Source organism: Protopterus annectens, chromosome 4.part0 (genome assembly GCF_019279795.1).
Source record: "Protopterus annectens isolate FY-2018-M chromosome 4.part0, PAN1.0, whole genome shotgun sequence".
Classification (NCBI taxonomy): Eukaryota; Metazoa; Chordata; order Ceratodontiformes; family Protopteridae; genus Protopterus; species Protopterus annectens.
Window position 1 is genome coordinate 387,173,533 of NC_056733.1, and position 22,964 is coordinate 387,196,496.

General features: G+C 40.7%; 1 protein-coding gene across 2 annotated transcripts in view; it reads right to left on the reverse strand.

Moving 5' to 3' along the window:
- GLT1D1 (glycosyltransferase 1 domain containing 1) overlaps positions 1 to 22,964 on the reverse strand; it is a 1,067,503-nt gene that overhangs the window by 139,894 nt on the left and 904,645 nt on the right. For both annotated transcript variants that reach the window (XM_044068342.1, XM_044068341.1), the window contains exon 10: positions 6,869 to 6,989. In XM_044068342.1, the coding sequence (XP_043924277.1) occupies positions 6,869 to 6,989 (121 nt within the window). The remainder of the gene's footprint in view (positions 1 to 6,868; positions 6,990 to 22,964) is intronic.

Consider the following 22,964-nt stretch of genomic DNA (forward strand, 5'->3'; position numbering starts at 1 on the left):
TAAGTAAAGAAACAAACAAATAAATTTGTACTTAAATTGACAACTTCAAATACACTTGGGTTCACAAAAAAAAAAAAAACTACTGATCCCACAACATTTAAAATGGGTCGATTATGTGCAAAGACAGCCCAATGGAAAACATGGTTACCTATTCATGGCGTCAAGTCTATACATCAAGAATAAAAATTTTCTTTGTCACCATCTGTTTTTCACTTGTTAACCATGGCTTTTAAAAAAAATGAAAGCACAACAGAAGTGCAAACAGGAGACAGCTAAACAGCAGCATAGGAAAAGTGTGTTCAACAGAAGTTACCAGGACTGGCTTCATAACTCCTATGAGCTAGACAATCATAAGGAATTTAACCACAATAGTAAAAAGAATGTCTGTTGTAATTTACCACTTTTGTTGGTCTGCCTGCTTGTCTATGTCACACATGCCAGCATCTCAGAGATTATATATTCTGAAATAATGCAATAGCCTTAGGTCCAAATAGTTAACTACAAGTGTGTGTGTGTGTGTGTGTGTGTGTGTGTGTGTGTGTGTGTGTGTGTGTGTGTGTGTGTGTGCAGTATACGAGTTACCTGCTCAATACGCACATAATTTTTATATAATTTATGTAAATACTACAAATTTATGTAAATACTTCCTCCAAAAAGTTATATATACTATACATAACAATAGCAGATATAAATAATGAAATAAATGCAAAATAATTTAACTGATATCCCACACTCTGAAGGAAATAATGCCTCCAAAAAGATATTACAGGGAAATTATGGACCTTCTACGAGTATGGAGGCCTTGTGCAGATGGGTTGCTAATTCCAATAATATCATCTAAGTATTCCTATTTTTCCTTATCTCTGCCTCATTATTTTGTGATGGAATACATATGTTTACAATTTACATTTTTGTTTGTCTAAACCAACTCTAAAATGCAATGTCTTTCCGCTTTTCTCAGTTAGGGGTCATCACAGCGGATCACCGGTCCGCAGGTTGATTGGCAGAGTGTTTTTAAGGTGTCGAGTTGCCAGCCCAGTGCCCAACCTTCACAGAAGTCACACACATACCTACCTGCATGTCTTTAAAACTCACTCAGCCACAGGGAGGACATACAGAAGGCGCTCCAGCCAAGAATCGAACTGGAGAATCTCTTGCTGTGAGGTGACAACACTAACCACTGCACCACTGTGATCACAATCTTACTAACGTGGCCAAAACCTATAGGTGTTCCATTCTTCTTGTCTTTTTTTCTGGTTTCAAAGCCAGCATGTTCAAAATCCTGAAGAACTACAGTATCTAAAATTTGTAACCCATATTTTTTGCATATTTAGAGTAGCAAATCTTTTATGCAACAGTTCCCCTAACTGCTTTCATTGTACCACTTTACTTTTTTTGCCAATACTGAATTCAGACACATTTCTGCCAAATTTTAACATATTCTTCCAGTTCCTTAAGTACAGTTCTACCTTATCAACATATCCCACATATTCTTCTGGTAACCATACAAAATAATCATTATTTTCCTTTCCATCCAAATGATCTCATTTGATCTCTGATGCAATTTCAATACTGAATCAAAGACAATTTCACTGACAGAAGGAATAGTGGAAATTAAAACTAAGAATGCATGGTATAGAAATGGACAATAAGGTCACTCTCTCTACTTCTCCCATAGCCATAATTCCTAATTTCCTCTTCACTATAAATTAGTTTGTCTCCTGTAAAATCTTCCCTAGTCACACTGTTTTCTAAATATGATTAGGTTTCTGCATTCTAAATTCTTGCCTTTTTTCTACTCTTTCTTTTAAGTTTCCAAACTTCATCTCTCCAAGTAAACTAAACACTATCTTATGTCTACTGATATGAGAAACTTGGTCTGTTGAGTATAGTGTATCTACTGTGGAATATCACTCATAATTTCAGCAATATTTGCAAAGTCTATTTCTGCCATATTACTTTTTAGGGGTAGGTTACTCAGACTTTCAAAAAAGAAAAGTGGCGATTTGTCTTTATATTACATTTTACCTATGAAGTTATTTTATAAATAACAGTTTAGGAGAGTGTAATTTTCTTTATAACATTTTTATTAATATATTTTATCTAACTGAATACTTGGACAATAGACCATTCTGGCCATAACTAGGACATAACACATAGCTCTGTGATGTTATGAGGTAGTGCCATCTGTGTCAGGGAGAGTAGGGCAGTACATGTGTACATATGCCAGCATAGCTAGCTGGAGTTTTGTAAAACATTTTATGACATTTGGCTATCACAATGATTTGTATAGATGTTTGAGTTCAAAAATATATTTGTAAAGTTAATAGTGTTAAAAATGCATCAACATTAGGTCCTGCTGGACAAAGAATGTACGCAATTATAGTAGGTTGTATTGTTGTAACTGATCAAATGTGCAAGTTTCTCAGAGAACTCTGGAAGGATGGAAAGTCTGAAATTGTATTATAGCTTTCAGATGCTACCCCAGATCTTAACAAAGCTCTGTGTCTGTATTTTACCAGCATCAGGTGATGCCATCCTCTAACCAGCATCTGGTTTCTTTGGAACTCTCACAGCAGCACTTTGCAACTTGACAGGAAAGATTTCTGACAGGATATACATCTCACACATCCACAAAGACAGAGAGACATCATCTGACGTTTGCTGTGGTAAGACACTCACCACACATCAGCTTGCCTTGTTTTAGTAAGTACTCAGGGAACAGTAATTCTTTAGTTAGTCAGGGACATTTTGTGAGAATAGTTTAGCACTGTTTTCTGCATCTGTGAGAAACTATCCAACTGAATAATTTTTTTATATCTCTGTAGTTGAAACTCTGTTGTTTGCTATAGTCAAGTATTCTCCTGTTTTCTGTTTTATTATTTATCATTAACTATTTTAATATTTTTCATTGTGGCTGGTCTTTTAGAGAATAATTTTAACATCTTGAGAGTACTTATGCTTGTTTTAGTGATACAGTGGCCACTCCTGAAAGCCTTGCTGCTTTGGTCACACTCTACCATTTGTATTAGTATTAATTTTACACAGTATAAATGGGTACCCTTGGTAACAGCCTTAGGGTAGCTGACTGGTGGCAGCATAATTACCTCAGAGTCTAGGCAGAAAGGGACACAGCTAGTAAATCTGTGCCAGCTTTTACCAAGTGTGCATGTGTGTGTGAAACTCAAATAGCCAAGTGTGCATGTTAGCTACTGGGAACAGGGACACAGAGCTCCAAAGAGGTCAGTGTGGAGTTTTGTGTGGGTCTGGAGAGAGAGAGTCCAGGCCCAGGTCTGGAGCATGCTCTCAGCATTCTCTTAAGGGAAATTGTGCTTGGTGCAGGGATCTGCATCTGAAAATACTGTGTGAATCCATCTTTGCTCTTAGTGACCGTCCCTCACCGGAGTCAGTGGTGATGATGGAGTCTCCTTGATTACTGGCCTGGAGTAGGGACCCATCACAAGCTCATTAATAAATTAAATGAAATGCACAGAATAAGAAGAAAGCAATACATAAAGCACAAAGCCATACTACATAAGACAACATACACTGCAGAAGAATGCACACAGGAATACAGGAACAATACTAGGCAATCAGTCACAAAAACAATGAGATGTCTATCCATATGTAACTTTAAACAGACACAATTAAAAGTCCTTGCCATTTTTGTAAACACTTAATAGCGCTCAAATTGAGCAGGACCATATATGGTGACCTTGGTGTAATTTTGGGTCTACCCATATGTGGTCTTTATGACTAGCGTTAAAGGTTGCCAAAGTATCAGTTTTTGTGACCTTCAGTGGTAATTTAAATGACAGGCTTGGAATACACTGAGCTAGAAACCTATCCCTCCATTGAGTCTTGTTTATCTGTTGCATTTAAGTTCCTACTTCAGGTGTCTGTTGAGCCACCGGTTTTCTGGAGAAACAAGAGGTCAAGTAAGACTGGGTATTTCATGGCTTAAAATGTGTAAAAGAGTTAACCTTGGAGCAGTACATAGGCTGTTGAGTACAATGAGAGTTATGCTAATCTACTGGGATAGCTGAAGGACTTAAGGCCTCCCATTTTCTTGGTGAAAAAAATATGGGGGCACTATATCTGATGATGTATCTGATAAGGAAAGAGTAGGATCTTGAAAATATTCTTTTGGAAATTAAGTGGACCAGGGAGAAGGATTTCCAGACTATGGTAGAAACATGATAATCAAATGACAGAGAGTTTTCCACATGGGTGCCCAGGTCTCTCATGACCGTATCTGTCTGAAACACATATGAGGAAGGAATGGCTTTTTGCTCTAAACACTACTAAGCTTCACTTTTTTGCATTTAGCTTGAGACTGTTTTCAGTACATCAGGTATGGGTATATCCCAGACATTTAACACTACTAAGCTTCACTTTTTTGCATTTAGCTTGAGACTGTTTTCAGTACATCAGGTATGGGTATATCCCAGACATTTCTCCAACTCATTGGTATCAATGGATGAGCTGATAAACATGCCCAGCTTGCAGCTATCAGCAAACATGGTTAATCCCACTTCTACAATACTAACTAATATGTCTGCAAATTAAATGTCAAACAGAAAAGGACACAGCAATAATCCCTGTGGCACTCTACCAGCAAATTTCACAACTTAGGACAGCCAATCTGCAAACCAGTGGACAACATATGGGTTTACATTAAGTTTGTCTAATTTTACAATATCACCACCATAGTGGACAGTATAAAAAGCCTAGGTCATGTTAAGAAGCAAAGTGCATGGCATGACAACCGTTCACATCCTCTAACTTTTTCAAAGAAGCTTATTAGGGTTAGGAGACAAGACCTACCACATAAAAAACAGACTGATTATGATCTAGATCAGTTACATTCTGCTCTGGTATGTTCCATGACATCAGCAGCCCTAAAGGTGCCTATAAAGGCATGCCCAATTAACTGTCATGATGTTCTCAAGTAAACCTGGCTGGGGTGCCTTCTGTGCGGAGTCTGCATGTCCTCCCTGCATTTGTGTGGGTTTCCAGCCACATTACAAAGACATGCGTTTGGAGCATTTCTTCCCGGACCTCTGCTGAAAATTGGCTCATTCCAAGTAGAACTTTCCCGGTTAACAAATAAAAAATAAAATAAATAAACCAGTCTAAAGGACCCACCAGATGAAATAATTTATTATATATATTAATGGTATTAGTGCTGATCTAATGTTTTCAAAGACTTATTCCTAGTAATTTTCCATTTACTTATTTGAATATAAGCACTATGCAGGTATTTTATCCTAAAATCACAATTATGCAGGCATACCATATCATACATTATATAACTCAATGTATCAACTATATAACATCCCACTACTCTTATTTGATGCTTTCAGCCACTCTGGTATTCTACACACTGAGAACAAGCAAGTACCCATGTGGTTCTATACAAAAGATCAAATGCTGAAATATCAACATCTGAATCATAATAAAAAGCAACTATAAGAACTAACATTGTGAAAAAGTACATAAAAACATAAGATTGTGATCATGGTGTAAAAAAGTGAATCCTTCATACTTTCTCCAACTTTATAGTCCCCTTCACCACAAAAAGGAAAAATGCAGTGAAAGGGAATTAGCCAAACACTGAAGTTAGGGGATGTGGCATGGGCTATGTAATGGATGGGAGTGGCTTTCACCACTATGCTATCAAGAATTAAAATACAATCAAGTGAATTATCTGGCCTCACAGTGCACAGGGATGAAGCCATTACTGTTTTCCAGATTACATGTGCTTGACTAACAGCATGGGAGCTGGAGGGATCATATAATAGGAGTTTGAGAGTGAGAGTATAATGATGGCTTGCTCATCCTGCTGGGGACAAAGGCTGCCTAGGCTTACCGGAAATGCAGTATTAAGAGCTGGGTGTGTACACTGCTTGTTTGGGAGACTGCACATCAGTGAAAGCAAGTACCTCCCATATGAGTAACTGTGAAGCTCTCAAGGCTGCCACAGGATGGGAGGGTTTTAGGAAACATTTCCCTGGCAGCAGTATGACACTGCACCAGTGTCCCTGATCTCTTATTGGCCATGGAGATGGGTTGGTTTGAGACTGTGAGAGGCTACGGTAGGTCAGGCAGACCTGTAGAATGAGGAGACAAGCTGATGGAAGCTAAAAGTCAACTGTAGGGAGACAGCAAAAAATAAAAGTTAATCAGGTTAGAGTTGAAAGAGGGCAGGCTACCATTTCGGAAAGTCACTAGCATTACTATGCAATGCCACAGATATTGGAATACTGCATATTTTATTTGGTGAAATTTAAATGCTGTATGGAATTTGTGCACTTAATATTTTAACAGATGCACCAAATTATGTCAGTAAAATATGGCTTTGTTTTATCCAGCCTGCTGAAAAGATGACCTTCTATACCATCAAAACTTCTAAGCCAACATTTTACACATCATCGCTTGTTTCTAAACTGTCCAGCATCCACTCTACTTTACTAGCTCGTTATGGAAGACATTACTATAAATGGTGATCTAAACACCCAATTACTAAACTGAGTTGCTAGTGGCCCTTTATTCTTTCTGACAGTTGTAATTCAGATGTTCTTTCTTTTACTGGACAAGTACTATCATAAGCTGTAAATAAAACACTTATCTAGAATTTCAGAAACTCTGGGCTCACTGTAAATATTCCAGTTGTTTTTGGAATATGATACATAACAAGTTAGTTCACGTTAATAAGAGTACCACCTCTTTTCTGTTTTCAAAACTTCAAAAATAGACTGCCTTTAAAAAGCATGTAGAAATATAAAGAAAATATATATATATATATATATATATATATATATATATATATATATATATATATATATGATTGCAAGATGGGATTCACCTCCAAAATTGTTGCAGACATGCCCTCGGATATAGAACTATTTACAACAGCGAAGCACTTCTTCATAACTGCATGAAGATCTTTTTGAGGTTTCTCCAATACCAGATGTATACCTGTTTCTCTGCAATGAGAGGAACAAAAAACACATTTCTTTCATGTACTTACAACACAAAGACAGGATAATACTCAAAAAAATAGCTTAATGCCATTTGTCTCTATGTAGTTATCTTAAATTTATTCTGCAGGTCAAAAATGGGGATCACTACTAAGATGTAGTACATAAAACAAGAGTACTAATATAAAGAATTCTTGAGACACATGTATTCCCAAGTTGTTAACCTACTTTACTGCTTTATTTTATGTAAAACATGCTTTTTTATTTGCCAGACATAATGCATGGGACAAACTCCTACTTATTCATATTAGAAAGAAGACAGAATGCATTTAATTTGCAATAAAGTACAGCTAGATAAAAACAATATCATCAACATTATCATCAAACCAACAAACTTTTAAAAAACAAAAACGACCAAGTTCACACAATGCTCCACCTCGCTCCAGGACCAGATAGTAGCAGTACTCCAAATCAAACTGCTCAGTACAATGCTGAAAGTTTTACAGACACGATTTATTTCACATATAGCTTATATGTGAAATAAATCGTGTCTGTAAAACTTTCAGCATTGTACTGCATTATCATCAAACCCCTTTTTCCCATTTACTGCATTGGGTCATCAACTGACTCCATCTCTCCTGATTCAATGTCATTCTCCTATCTTCTTTGACAGTCATGCCTGACTGTCACAGGTCTTCTCTCACTTTATGCATCCATCTTTTTGATGGATGCCCTCATTTTCTCTTGGTTTCTTCCTGTCTGTCTCAAACTTTCTTCATCAGATTGTCTTCTGCTTTCCTGCACTTGCCCAAATCACTGTAATCTGTTCTCTTTGACCTTCTCTGCAACTGGAGATACTCAGGCTTCTACTCTGATGTCTTAATTTCTTCATCTGTTCCACAGTGTGCATCTTCATCTCCATCACCTCTAGCTTCCTCAACTGCTCTGCCTTCACTGGCCATGTTTCTGTACCATACAGTAGCGCTGGACACAAAACTGCATTGTACACCTTACTTTTCAGCTTATTTTGCCATTCTTCTGTTGCACACTACCCCTGGCACTCTCTACCAGTTGACTGCAGCCACTCTGTTTCTAGCTTTGACCTCTTAATTCATATTTCCCTTCTCTTAAACCACCTCTCTCAGATACTTGAAGCTGCTAGTCTGTTCAACTGTTTTGCCTTCCATCTCAATTCTCAGCTTCTTCCGATTCCTCCATTTGCTGCCATTGCAATTGTTTTATCTGTCATCAGTTTCATTCTGTGTACCTTCAGTTTTGTATTCCATTCCCCTATCATTTACTGAAGCTCTTGTTCAGTCTGCCTATAATGCCACATTGTCTGCATAAAGTAACTTTGTTAATCTGACCTCTTTGACCCATTCACTAATGTAGTCCATCATCAGTATTAACAGCAGTGGGCTCAGAGATGAACTCTCATGAATATCCAATCCCAATGCGCACTCTTTTGAGAGTCTGAACACTGTTGACACTTGTGTCAATGGGACCTTGAACATAGCCTGCACTAATTATACCAATATTTCTGTGACTTCAAACCATTGCAGGCTGTCTAAATCAGCTTTTTGGGACCTTGTCATATGCTTTCTCCAAGTCCAGGAACACTCAGCTGGACTCTTTCCTCATCTCAAACTTCTTCTCAATTCTCTACCTGCAAACACTGGGTCGGTTGTGCTGCATGCTGATCTAAATCCAAACTGCTCATCTCCTATCTTACTTTCTAATACTCTGCGTATTCATTTATTAATCGCCTTACCCAAAATTTTCATGCAGTGTAACAGGAGTATGATACCTCTATACTGCCTACAGTTGTTAATGTCCCCTTTGTTCTTGTACACTGGTACTAGAATGATTATTCTCCAGTCTATCTGGAATACATCTTTCTCTTCATACTGCTGGGAGTACCCTCTGGAATTCTCTCTCCCCTAACTCACCCAACATCTTTATCACATTTACTGTGACCTTATCTGAGCTTGCTACTTTCTATGAGTTCATTTTCCTTAGTGCTGTTTTTACTTCAAGGGTTCATCGTCGGCTGTGTCAGGGGCAATGCAGCTTCTGTGGAGTTTTCATCATTCAGAATCTGCGGGAAGTACTCCTTCCATCTGCCTTTGATGTACTATGGACTTGTCAGCAGTACGTTGCTTGCGTCCCCTATGAAGGGTGTCTGACTATCTTATCTGTCTTTGCCTTTCTATCTGCAACTTCCAAGGAGTGGAGCCTAAGGCTTTTCACAGAATCAAATTATGTCCTTACATTTCAAACAAATGTTTATATCTCTGGAATAAGGATTATTAAAGAAGTATAAATGGCAAACTGTTCAGCACAAACTACTTTTATAATGGTAGTATTCTTTAGGTTGTAGGTCTTAATCCAAATTTTATAAGTCACAGTAAATGCAGTAACTATTACATTTTTTTTGCAATCTGATTATTAGCATTTTTAAAAACACAAATATGAAAACAAAACCATAATTCACACAATACAAATAGGTTCAAAACAGAAAAATGAAAAAATCTTCATACAATCCTGCTTAAGAACAGATACATTCAGTACTGATACAACAAAAATAAATATTTAGCTTCTTTAATCAAGTGAATAGGATACTAGCTGATTAAAAACACAAAAAGAAAGTGTAGAAAGGATTTGCTGAGAGGTATTTGATATTTCTTCTTCTTTCGGCTTTTCCCGGTTAGGGGTCGCCACAGCAGATCACCTGTCTGCTCATGATTGGCAGTGTAGTTTTACGGTGTCGAGTTGCCAGCCTGGCGCCCAACCTTCCACAGAAGGCACACACATGCATGCATTCACACCTAGGGCCAATTTAGAGTGTCCAATCTACCTACAGCATGTCTTTGGGATGTGGGAGGAAACCGGAGTACCCGGAGGAAACCCGTGCAACCAGAGGGAGGGCATGCAGACTCCACACAGAAGGCATCCCAGCCGAGAATTGAACCGAAGAACCTCTTGCTGTGAGGTGGCAATGCTAACCGATGCACCACCGTGGCCACCCAGTGTGAAGATATATCAATATTCCTAAATCCTATTTGATTTAACTATATACAATATATATGTGACTGTCACTAAGTGGGAGGGAATTAGTATAAGGAAACTAGAATGTATTGCCTGCACAAATGTAAGAAAAGATAACATAAAGGGTCACAATAACTGTAATTCTACAAAGGTTCTGCTTGAGAAAAGTAATGAGGAGAAGAGGTATTTACAGATAGTAGGAGGAGAAATGGAGAACAACCTAAGTAGGATAATGATTCAGAACATCCAGAAGGTTATTCCAATATTTCTGAAATAACTTAACTTCTTTTTGCTTGTAGTTTTTAGTTTACTTGCCAAAACATGTTTAACAGCCATCAATTGAAAATCTTTCCAGGACATTTTGGCTCTGTCTAGCCAGTTAAAGGTAATGTAAGTTTTGAGTAATGCACACAGTGTCACTATGATACGTTTAGTTTCAGATTTAAATGTACCTGGATAGATATTTAATAGCGCCATTTCCCAGGAAAGGGTTGACTTCATGTAACCCATTTTCTCCAGTCGTGCTCTTAAGGAGCACCAGAGTTTATACACGTTTTTACAGGACCAAAAAATGTGGAGTATGTCTGCAACAGAATTAGGGCAATTTGGACAAAAAAGTAAGCTGTTTGGGTTAATTTTATTTACGAATGATGGAGTGTGATATGTGTTATTGTTTATCATGAACTGAGTATAAATTAGTTTTTTGAAAGCGGTTAACTTTATTGTAGCATCAATTGCATCGAATTTTTGGCTAAGTGTAATTTCCTTATTTTTTTCCATCCCAATATTTAGAAAATAGTAACTTGTCTTGGTATTTTATTTTTATTACTAGACTATAGACTTTGGAAAGCATTTTAGACCTTGATAGGAGCTGGGTTATTAGAGACTGATAAAGATGGTACTCTGTGGGGGTAGCTGACCTTGTGTCAGTGATCAAAGAAATTAGGTAAAATATTTGTTTGATTATTATATAGTATTTCTTGTTCACTGCCAAAGGGAACATGATTTCATTAAATGGTAAGTCTTTAACTGAGTAGAAGTCCCAGACTGTACAGTTCTTAATGAGAGGGTAATTATCAAGATTTAACATGCTATTACCCAATTTAAGATTTGGATTAAGATGAACTGGCTGGGCCATCGTTAGGGAGTATTGTAAGCCAGGGGAAGTTATCAGTGATTGGAACCCATTTATATTTTTTATTAATATAGGGTGAATTTTATGCTCTTTAAGAGTTTTGTTGTTAAGAGAATTGCTCTAGGATTGATAGTAGACGCTTTTATATGGGCATTGTACAATTTTGTCCATAAGGGATTCCAGTCCTTGTTTGATTGTTGGAAGTTAACAATGAGTATAATACGACTGGTATTAATTATATGGTAATATAACAAAAAGTCCGGAAGGGCCAATCCTCCTCTATCTTTGGGAAGTGTAAGATTATTGTAGCTGATTCTAACATTTTTAGGGTGCCAAATAAACTTTCCTAGTGCAACTTTTATTTTTGAAAAAAAAGTGTTTGGTATGTTTTGATTAAGAGCGAAGAAGTGGAAAAGAAGTTTGGGGAGGATATTCATTTTTATAATAGCTACTTTTGAGAGAAGAGAAAGATTTAAACTCTTCCATCTTGTGAGATCTTCAGTGATTTTAGTCCAAGTTTTGTACAAATTACACTTTATTAGCTCTTGTTGGGGGTGAGTGAAGGTTATACCCAAATATTTTGATTGATATTTGATTGATATTTCTGGAATGAAAAATTATTTGTGTCCGAGGGAGTTTAGCGGAAAGATTATTGATTTGTTTGGGTTAATGGCATAATTTGAGATTTGCGAAAATTTGTCTATAGAGTTTAAAATGTTTTCAAATTCCGTTGAGGGAAGGTCTAAATAGATGTTTAAATTGTCTGCAAAGGCAGTGTATTTCACTTGTATTTTATATAGGTAAATTGAACAGTGAAATGTTTTCTGACTTAAATTTAACAATAGAACTTCAAGATAAATGTTAAAAAGGTAGGGTGAGAGCGGACAACCCTGTCATGTTCCTTTTATAATCTGGATTGGTGTGGAGTTTTTTTTGTTTATATTTAGGGAAGTGGAAGCCTTAGTGTAGAGGGTTTTAACCATTTTGATAAATTTGTCAGGGTTGGAGAAGTATTTCAGGGTTTTAAAGAGGAACTTTAAGTTTACCCAGTCAAAAGCTTTTTGGGAATCAACAGAAAAAGCATATTTGGGGGATTTGTTATAAATGTTATGGCTTCAATGGTTACAGTGTTGTCCCAAACATGCCTATTGTTCACGAAACCAAGCTGGTCATGTGAAATAATATGTGGTAATACGCTTTTTAGTCTATTTGCTAAGATAGAAGATAAAATCTTTATGTCGATGTTAATTAAGGCAATTGGACGGTAGTCATTTGTGCAAGTAATGTTGTTATTAGATTTAGGTATAAAAATGGTCTTAGAATTACTAAGATATAAATCTGAGATGCCAAACTGAATAATGTAATTATAAACTTTAAGCAGAATGGAAGCAAGAATTTACCTGAAGGACTTGTAAAACTCTGACACGTAACCATCTGGACCTGGGGCTTTCCCTGGCTTCAGTTTGCTTATGGCCATCAAAATTTCATCTCTGGTTATAGGCGCCTTAAGTAAATTAGGGTGATTTTTACTTATTTTAGGAAAGTGCAACTCATTTAGGAAAGAGTATTGAAGGCCTGGTGATTCAAGTATTTGGGGGCCAAAAATTTCCTCATATACTTCCTGGAAAACCTGAATAATTTCCTTATCTTTGAAATATGATCGACCCGTGTAGATAATGTGATTAATTTTAGTAGGCAGGGGTCTGATATTTATAATCCTAGCGAGAATTTTCGAAGGCGTTTGCGCCCATTCAGCATACTTATGGATAAGTCTAGGCAGTAACTATTACATTTGTAATATTTTGCAAACAACTTAACAATATCTCAGAAACCACTCAAGTTACACACAATGTCACAAGCATTTTATTCATCTAACTGAGAGCTTTCATAAGAGGCTAAGGATTCCTGTCTGTTACTTGGTTGCTGAAATATTTAGAAAACTATGAAAATTATATCTATATAAATTAATATAATAAAAACAATAGTTAATATCTCCAAAGGCAAAAAAAAGCACAAGAGCACTTCAAGGCTGTACAGACAGAGTTCTAAACACGACTGAGTTTAAAAAATCCTCAGTGCAGATGGGTATGGGAAGCTAAAATAATTCTATGAATTGGGGAGGAAAGTTTATTACACCTGGCAATCAATGGAATTGGAGAAACCATGCCATGAGCTTGAGGTTTTGAAGGTTCGGGTGAACTAATCCCTCTAGATGGGATAGGAGACCTGGCTGTGGGTCCAGAATCCAAGGTCGGTGAATCAGATAAGGCCAAAGGAAGGGGAACCAAATCTATTGAGGCCAGAAGTGAGCAATGAGGATTACTTTCCTCTTCAACCTGATTGCCTTCTTTAGAAATTGAGGAATTAATGGAATTGGGGTAAAGACATACAGAATTCCGAAGGGCCAGTTGTGCAGGATAGCATCTCTCAGTGATTCCCCCGGAGGGGGGAACAGGGTAAAGCAGCTGCTGCACTTGCTGTTCCGAGGTGATGCAAATAAGTCGCAGCAAGGTTGACCCCATCGACAAAAAATCTTTTCCACCACTTTGGGATTGAGACACCACTCGTAAGTCAAAAGAATGCATCTGATCAGTTGGTCTGCTATCACACTGGAACTCCCCAGAATATGCATTGCTATCAGAAAGCAGTTGGAAGAGATTGCCCACTGCCAAACTTTGACAGCTTCTCAACAAAGGGGGTAAGACTTGGCTCCCCTGCTTGCTGATGTACCAAACTACCGACAAATTGTCTATTTGAATTACAATCTTTCCTGAGGGGACAGCAGTTTTAAAGGCCTGCAACACTAAAAGCGCTGGCCTCTGCTTCAGGACACTGATATGCAAGTTGGCCTCTAAGGGGGGGACCAAGTGCCTTGGGCAGTCTTGCCAGATAATGCCCCCTTCACGCCATCTGGAAGGAGTCCTTGGTCACTATGGCTTGGAGTTGAAATGGGGCAAAGGGGTGGCACAAGAATTTCATCTGAATCTATCCACCAAGCTAGGTCTTCTTGCAATGGTTGGTAATCAAGATCTGACATTGGTTGATGCTGTATGGACCACTGGGATGCTAGAAGCCACTGAAGAATTCTCATGTGAAATCTTGCTAAGGGAACTAATGTTATGGCCACCGCTATCAACCTTAAGGCTTGTAAGACTAGTCATGTAGTTACTCTCTTGCATCTGACTATTTTCTTCACTTGGGCCCTGATCTTTTGCAATCTTAGATAAGTGAGGGAAGCTATGAAAGAACTGGTATTTAGTACTGCTCCTATGAACTCTAATGTTTGTGTAGGAGCCAGTTGCGATTTTTCATAATTTACAGCGATCCCTAGGTTGGCTCAGGTCTGGATAACATATTCCTTTGCTTGTTCTAGAAGATGCCTGATGGGAATGCGAACAAGTTAGTCATCTAAGTATGGAAATACCTGAAATCTGTGCAGTCTCAAGTAAGCTGCTACTACTGCCATGCATTTGAACACTCGGGGGGGGGGGGGGTTGTGGTAAGGCCAAAGGGCAGAACTCTGAACTGATCATGACTGGCTCCTAGCCAGAAGCAGAGAAATCTCCTGGAGAGCTTGTCCATTTTTATGTGGTAATATGCATCCTGGAGATCTATCAAGCACATCCAATCATCTTTCTTTAGAAACAGAACAATATTCAGAACTTTGACCATCTGGAATTTCATCTGTCGAACGGACTTGTTCAAAATACTTAGATCCAAAATTGGTCTCCAGTCCCCTGTATTTTTTAGCACTAAAAGGAATTTTGAGTAAACTCTGGATTCTATGTGGTCTTGCGGGACCTCTTGCATGACTTTTCTTTTCTAGCAGTTTTTGAATTTCTAACACTGCTGGTTCCCTCTGACTGGGTGAAACATTGGGAATTTTGTTGGAATTGTGGGGGTGAGGTATGGTGTATCCTCTGGTTATGATCCTCTGCACCCTAACATCTGATGTTATCTGAAGCTTGGCATGTTGATGCAAGGACAAATGCCCCCTAACTGCTTCCAGAGGAAAGCAATCAGGCCTCCTTTCAGGAGCACTGGTAGGGTTTCCCAGGAAAGGTGTCCCTGGAATCCTGATTTTGTGGGCCACCTCTGCCACATGGATAGTGTATTCCATTAAAGCTCTGTCAACCGGAGGGTCATCAGGGAGGGGTGGAACTGTCCCGACATATGTGTCAGTAAATCTGGTTGAGGATCCAGAGTCCAAGGAGTATCCACAATGAATTGCTGAAGAAAGGGGAACCAAACTTAGCGAGGCCAGTGTGGAGCAATCAGAATGATTCTGCTTCCCAAGGATTGCGCTTTCTGAATCATCTTTGACAGCAGGGAAAATGGAGGGAAAACATAAAGCAGACTGGAGGGCCAATCGTGAACCAGAGTGTCCCTGGGTGACTCCCCCTGTGGGGGGATCAGCGTGAAGTAGTTGCTGCATTTCGCATTGAGGGGGCTGGCAAAAAGGTTGCAGCAAGGCTGACCCCATCTGCTGAAGATTTGCTCTGCAACCAGGCGATTCAGGGACCACTCGTAAGGTATCAGAATAGCTCTGCTTAGCCTGTCCGCAATCACGTTGGACTTCCCCGGAATGTGTGTTGCCACCAGAAACCGTTGGGAAGTTACTGCCCAATGCCACAACCGCATGGACTCTCTGCACAGAGGATAAGACCTGGTTCCCCCTTGCTTGTTTAGATACCACACTACTGACATGTTGTCCGAGTGTATCGCAATCGTCCCTAGAGGAAGAACACTCTGAAGTGCCTGCAACGCAAGTAGCACTGCTCTCATCTCTAGGACGTGTATATGCAGATGTATCTTGTGTTCTTGCCACATGCCTTGGACTGTTCTGCCAAGATATTGCCCCCCCACCCCATCTAGGAGGCATCTGTGGTCACCGTGGCAACCGGGATGGGTGGAACGAAGGGCTTTCTGCCGTCCAAATTGTTGGTGCACAGCCACCAACCGAGGTCCTGCTTGCATCTGTCCATGAGCAAGATGGGATGAGACAGAGGAAGTCTTTGGAGAGACCATTGAACAAAGAGGAGCCATTTAAGAATTCTCATGTGTAATCTCGCTAGAGGGACCAACATGATTGGTCCCTTGGAGCTGGAGAACCCATCTTGCCTTCACTTGTCTCAGGGGCATCAGCATGTGTATCTGTTGTTGTAAGACTATGATCCTTTCCTGCGGTAAAAATGCTCGCATTCAAATGGTATCTAATTCGGCTCCTATAAAGGTGACATGCTGCGAGGGCAATAAGGCCGATTTTTCCCAATTTATTGTTATACCCAACTGGTGACATAGATTGATGGTAGCGTCCCTGGTTTGAACTAGTTGATGCCTGGTGGGAGCGGTAAGGAGCCAGTCGTCCAGATACAGAAACACCTGGAATCCCTGACGTCTCAAGTGAGCCGTCACCACCGCCATACACTTGGTGAACACCCTAAGGGCTGTGGTGAGACCAAAGGGCAGGGCTCGAAACTGGAAATGACTGGCTCCCAGCTGGAAGCGTAGATGACTCCTGGATGCTCTGTCCATTTTCACATGGTAGTAAGCATCCTTGAGGTCGATGGAGCACATCCATATCTCCTCTCCCAACAATGGGAGAATCGATTGTAGTGTGACCATACGGAACTTGGACTTGTGGATGTAGTTGTTCAGTTGGCTGAGATCTAGAATGGGTCTCAGGTCCCCTGTTCTTTTCGGCACCAAAAAGAATCTTGAGTAAGTCCCTAATCCGATTTGGTCTGAGGGGACACACTGGATGGCTCCTTTTTCTAGCAGCTGTGAGACCTCTGAGGCTGTTTGATCCCTTCGACTGGGTGGTACGTCTGGGATTTTTCTGATTGGTGGGGGTTCTGATGAGAATGGAATGAGATAACCTCCGGAGATTATCCGTAATACCCATCGGTCCTGGGTAATGCTTTCCCAGGCTTCCGGATATAAGGAAATTCGACCCCCGACTGGCTCCAGATAAGGGCAGTCAGGCACACCCTCAGGAACGAGAGTATGGAGAGCCACGAAAGGAATCGCGGTCTCCCAAATTGAGGGGGCCCCCTTTACCTCTGGGGCGTCTCCCTGAATACCCCCCCTGCCTCTGGAGGGGGGGGGTTCACCTTGTGCGGCAGGAAAAAACCTCTGTGATTTCTTGAACCACATCTTCCCCCCCGCTGGGCCTTGGGATACGGCTTAGAAGGAAGGGAAAAATGGACCCCTACAGCAGACAGGGTCTTTCCCTCTTGCTAGCACCTGGTGAGGGTGTCTTTCACTTTTGTCCCAAACAAAGAGGACGTCAGTGAAGGAAGACTTCAAGGCCTCCGCAAAGTGACACAGGTGCAGCCAGGCTTGCCTTCTAAGGGCGACCCCTGAGCTTGCTGCCCTACTCACTCCCTCAGCTGCATACGAAATGAGCCGCATGGATGAGTTAACAATGGAGTTGAGGGTAGAGACCTGGGCGTTAACCGTCTGAGCCACCGCCTCAGGGACGTTACCCGCAAGAGTATCCCCTAACTCTTTGAGGAGATCTCAGTGGAGCAGAGTGAAATGAGACAGGTAATTCAGGGACCGTAATGTAAAGGTCGCTGATGAGAGGATACGCTTCCCATACCAATCCATGGTCCTAGACTCCTTGTTAGGAGGATGGACGGATGAAGAAGACTCTGCTACTTCCATTTGAGTGGCTGCCGCCACCACCATGGCATCTACAGGGACTCCTTTAGACAGAAACTCTTTGCCCAGGGGGGGGGCGCGGAAAGAAACTTGTTGGGACGCCTGGGCACGGGCTCCACAGAATCAGGGTTCTCCCACACTCTTTGACAAATCAGGTCAAGGAGTTCATCGAAGGGTGGAGACACCCAGGAGGCGGAGAGCTACGCACCAAATGCCTTAAGGAATACTGACTCCTCCTTGGAAGGGGCTTTGGAAGGCCAGCCACCTCTTTGTTTCAGTATCTCCAGGATATCGGAGAAGGAAACATCATCAGAGGATGACTTGGGTGACCCCTCCGATTCCTCGAGGTCGGTATCAGAGGTGAGGGACTCATCCTGGGAGTCTATGTGCTTCCTCTTGCACGTTTTCTTTCTGGGGGGCTCAGGCACGAACTCCGAGGGACCCTCAAAAATTTGGTGACCACTCATGGCGGTATCCCTAGGCCCTCATGCTCTGCTGTCCATGGATGGGTGGTGATCAGAAACTCTCACCGGAGTGGTGAGGGACAGAGTGACCGACCCGCCTGATGTAGCTGACGATCTGGCCAGCACGGTCCGCATAGCCTCGAAGGCCGCCCCGAATCTGAGGAGCGACCAGTCTCCGAGGCCATGATGGGGGTCGGAGTTCCCTGAGCCGATGCACCGAGAGGGAGGCTCGGAACCGAAATAAGCCCCGTGATGTCCTCCTCGGGCCCGACTGAAGAATCCCGAATTAGAGCACTTTTTAAAACCCGAAGGTTTGTGCTCCTTTGTATCCTTAGACATCCTAACTACTATGCCCACAATGCAAAACCAAGTCTGAAACATGCACAGGCATTCACTCTATAAAGGCGGGAATGGCACTAAAGTAACCAACACTAAAACAGTGACCAAACACACACAAACAATCAAGTACAAACTCTGAACAAAGGATTGAAAAACCACAAGGAAAAAGAAGCCCAAACCTCTAATTTAAACAGTCTGGACCGTACTCACACAGAAGGCAACAGAGGAGAACTAGGCCCTCTAACTGAAACGGGCCTAGCCCGAGGGAACAGTCAGTGGGATACCAAACAACAATCACATAATCACAATTTTTTTTTTACAAACTATACCAACTAGACAAACTTAAGACAACTAGCTATGAAAATAGCTTTTGATAGGAATCAAACTTTTCTTAAGACAAGAAAAAAGAAGGTACTTAGCCACAGCCAAGCGAGACCACGTCCGAGCTACACTAGCGGCAAACGAGATCTGGGGATATGGAGCAGTGCACCATGGGATACCTACATAGCCCAGCCAATGAAAGACTTCGAGCTAGTAAAATCGGCTGAGTTGGAGCTGATATTCGTCTCCGAACCCACAGGTAAGAATGTAGGTGAGATAGGACTACATAACATCATAAATTATACTTTTTTTCTCTTAACCTGAGATGGCCTCTTCAAATTTTATCATCCCCTTCAAAATTAGCTTGTTTTTTCTTTCTACCAGGGTCTGGTGACTGAAACTATAGCAGATAGAACAAACTTCCCGTAAGTGCACCAGACCCAGGCAGTAAACACAGAGGGAGTGCCCATCAGAACTAGACAGTTTTCGTCCACATTTGAGAAAATTCTTAAAACCAGAATTGCCTTTGCCCTTATCAGCCATGACACTCACCAAGAAAAACAAGTGTATATGAACGCACAAAGTATTTACTTAAAGAACAGTAACTAATAGAAAGGTACAAGTGTAGCACACTTTTTGTTTTGTTGTGAAGGGAAGAAAAGAAGGGGAAATAAAGATATAGACTACCAACTATGGTAAAAGAGTACCTGAAGGTATGTAAAAAGAAACTACCAGCAATGATAATTGAGGAAAAAACACCAAAGTGTTACAGAGAAACACAGAAAGGTAACGAGATATTTGAAAATGGGTAGGTTATAAAGGAAAACAACAGTAATTATACATAAGAGAAAAAAAATCTGTATAAACACAGGAATTCAGCTAAAACAGAAGAGAAATAAATCACTTAGTTCAAGAGCTACTGGTGATGCATCTGTCACAGGAAGTGGCAAACGAGATCGGAGGTAATTTGGAAAGGAGCATTCTAGGTAGGACTTGAGGTCAAGACTTTTAGGTTCTCGCGGGCTGTAGTAATGGTTGAGTTGGTTCCGATGCTCATAACAGAACCCATATGTCAAGGATAAAATGAAGACTGACATTAGATCATATGTTCTCCACCATCAAGCCATTTGAAAGACATAAGTCTAAACTGGCCTGTCCTTCTTTATTCCTATTATCACACCTATGTGGACTCAGGCAGTCCTCATATCCTGCTCTGTCTGTTCCAAAATGTGCATTCAGGTCCTGCATTATCAATGCCAATTCATGTTGCCCTGTTTTATCTATGAGGTTCTGCAACTGCTACCTGAATAAACTCCTTTCCTCGCTTTGACAACCTGGCTGAGGGTCACAGGCTGAGACTATGAATAGTCTTCTGTTCTTACACTGGTGTCTAACTGCCATGCATCTGTTACTAATTCTGATGCCATCCGTTACTGTCTTCTGAAGCCTTTCCCTCACTATAATTCTCACACCATTTCTAGTCTGTCATCTCCCTGAGTAGTAGATTCTCTACCCAAAGCAAAATGGATTTGCTGCACTACCCTACCATCCTGTCTTCTGGATACAGAGGATGTCAAACCTCTTTACTATTGTATCAGCCATTTCCAAGCTGCTTCCCGTCAGTGAACCTATACTGAATGTAGCAATTCTAAGTACATGTTTGGCAGGTTGATTGGTTTTCTGTCCAGCTTTCACCCAACAGAGCTATTTCAAGTAACACAAGCTGGGCAACTGGTCACGGACTGACCCAGGTCTGCTGGGCTTTACTGCAGGCACAAACTATCAAACAGGGGCACAGAGACACATTCCACTATTAGCAATGGTCCTTCGGGTAGATTTTAGTAGGGTGGGTCTTCAATCCACTTACCAACAGATACTGAAGCCCTCAATGTGACCAAATCAACTACATTTCATTTTACATCAGTGACGGCTAGCCTTGACACGATACTCATTTTGTCATCAGTATTCTCCTATCTTGAGGATACTGCACACCAAAGTTGATGCCCGAAGTGGTTGATCTATACAATTCTTACCCTGATACGCACAATCTAAAGTCTGTGCTGCCTGAGGTGTTTGAGATGGAAACACCAAACATGCTTTTATCAGGTGGAAGAAACTGCAGAGAGACACAGGGAGTGAACATGCATACTTCACACAGGGATTGGATGGAGATCAGAAAGAAACCTTGTACTGTATGCATGAGGCAAAGACCTTAACCATTATCCGTAACAGCTTAACAACTACCCAAAAAAAAAATTCAAGTAAAAAAAAACAGATGATGTGGAATTTAGAGATATTTTTTCATTCAAAAACGCTCCTTTCCAAACTGTATTTACCAAATAACTTGACAGTGAATTTAGATGAAAAATGAAATAAAGTACAACAAATATAATCAAATTATGTGTGATTCTTGATGAAATAATAATTAAACACTGGGGCAGTAGAGTGGCACTTTCGCCACAATGCTTAATTTGTGTTTTGTATTGCAAAAATTTTGTTTCTTCAGTGTTAAACTATATTCCACCAGGACATGTGGTTAATAGCATTCAGAACCATCACTTGCCCAGGTTGCAATTAATTAAAAAAAGGGTAAAAAAAAGTACAGTTGTGTACACTTACCATAAATGTAGATGTTCGAGTGTATTCACTGTTGCAGTCATCACATTTGGGTTATCTGCTTGCAGTAGCCCTCAGTTGGCCTGATTATCAAAGTCATCTTGTGTGACATCAGGTAGTCGGGGTAAAAAGCATGCAGCCGATACCTTTACATCAGTTTTTCCTTGCCGGAGATGTCAGGTGCCCCCCCTAAAGGTTATACCTCCAACAAAAAAGCAAATACACCAAAAAGCTTTTAAGCATAGTAAAGGAGAGTAGAGGTATAGCCAAAAAAAAGTCGGGGCTAGAGGGAGGGTAACCAGGACTGCAACAGTGAATACATACAAACATCTACATTTATGGTAAGTGTACACAGCTGTACTATGTTCTTCGTGTTTCACTGTTGTAGTCATCACATTTGGGTAGACTCCCAAAGCTAAGGATGGGAGGAGGAATTTAGATAGCATTAGGACCAGCTATAAGGCCCTGCAAGACTGCAGTGGCAAAGCCAGCTCTGGATTTAGAGAAAATTGGCAAATGGTAATGCCTGGTGAAAGTATGTACAGAACTCCAGGTAGCAGTTTCTAGGATGTCTCTGGTAGGGACACCTCTGAGAAAGGCTGTAGAGGTAGATGCTTCCCTGGTTGAATGGGGTCTAATCCCCTGTGGGATAGGTTTTCGAAGGAGCTTATAGCAGAAATGAACGCAATGGCCTATCCATTTAGAAATAGTTTGCTTTGAAATAGCCTTCCCCTCTGCCCCTGCAGCAAATGCCACCAGCAGTTGTTCAGATTTCTTTTGAGGTTTAGTCCTATCCAAGTAAAATCTAAGTTGTCTGTGCATCTAAGGAGTGCAGTATCCGTTCCCCTTTGTTCTGTGGATTAGAAAAGAAGGTTGATAAATGAATGGATTGATTAAGATCCACACTGGATACCACCTTGGGCATGAAGGAAGGATTGGTCCTGAGGGACACCCTGTCTGCATGAAAGATGACTGCCATAAGGGCCTGTAATTCAGATACCCTTCTTGCTGAAGTGATTGCTAAAAGGAAAGCTGTTTTCCAAGAGAGGAATTTTAACTCTGCACTTGCAGCTGGCTCAAAAGGAGGAAGAGTGAGTTTTTCCAATACAAAGTTAAGGTCCCAAGCTGGAGTTGGGACTCTCCTGGGTGGTCTTAAGTTTTTGGCCCCTCTGAGGAACTGCTTGAGCAGTGGGTGGGAAAAGAGAGGTGGTTCTGTGTTGTAATGAGCTGAAATGGCTGTGGCGTGAATTCTGATGGAGGAAAAGAAAAGGCCCTTGTGAAGCATCTCAGTTAAGTATTGAAGAATCTGAGGTAAATTGGGCGCTGCTGTGGCCATCCCTTAAGTTTGGTTCCAGGCAAAGGATCTTTTCAATTTTTCAGCATAAGATTTTC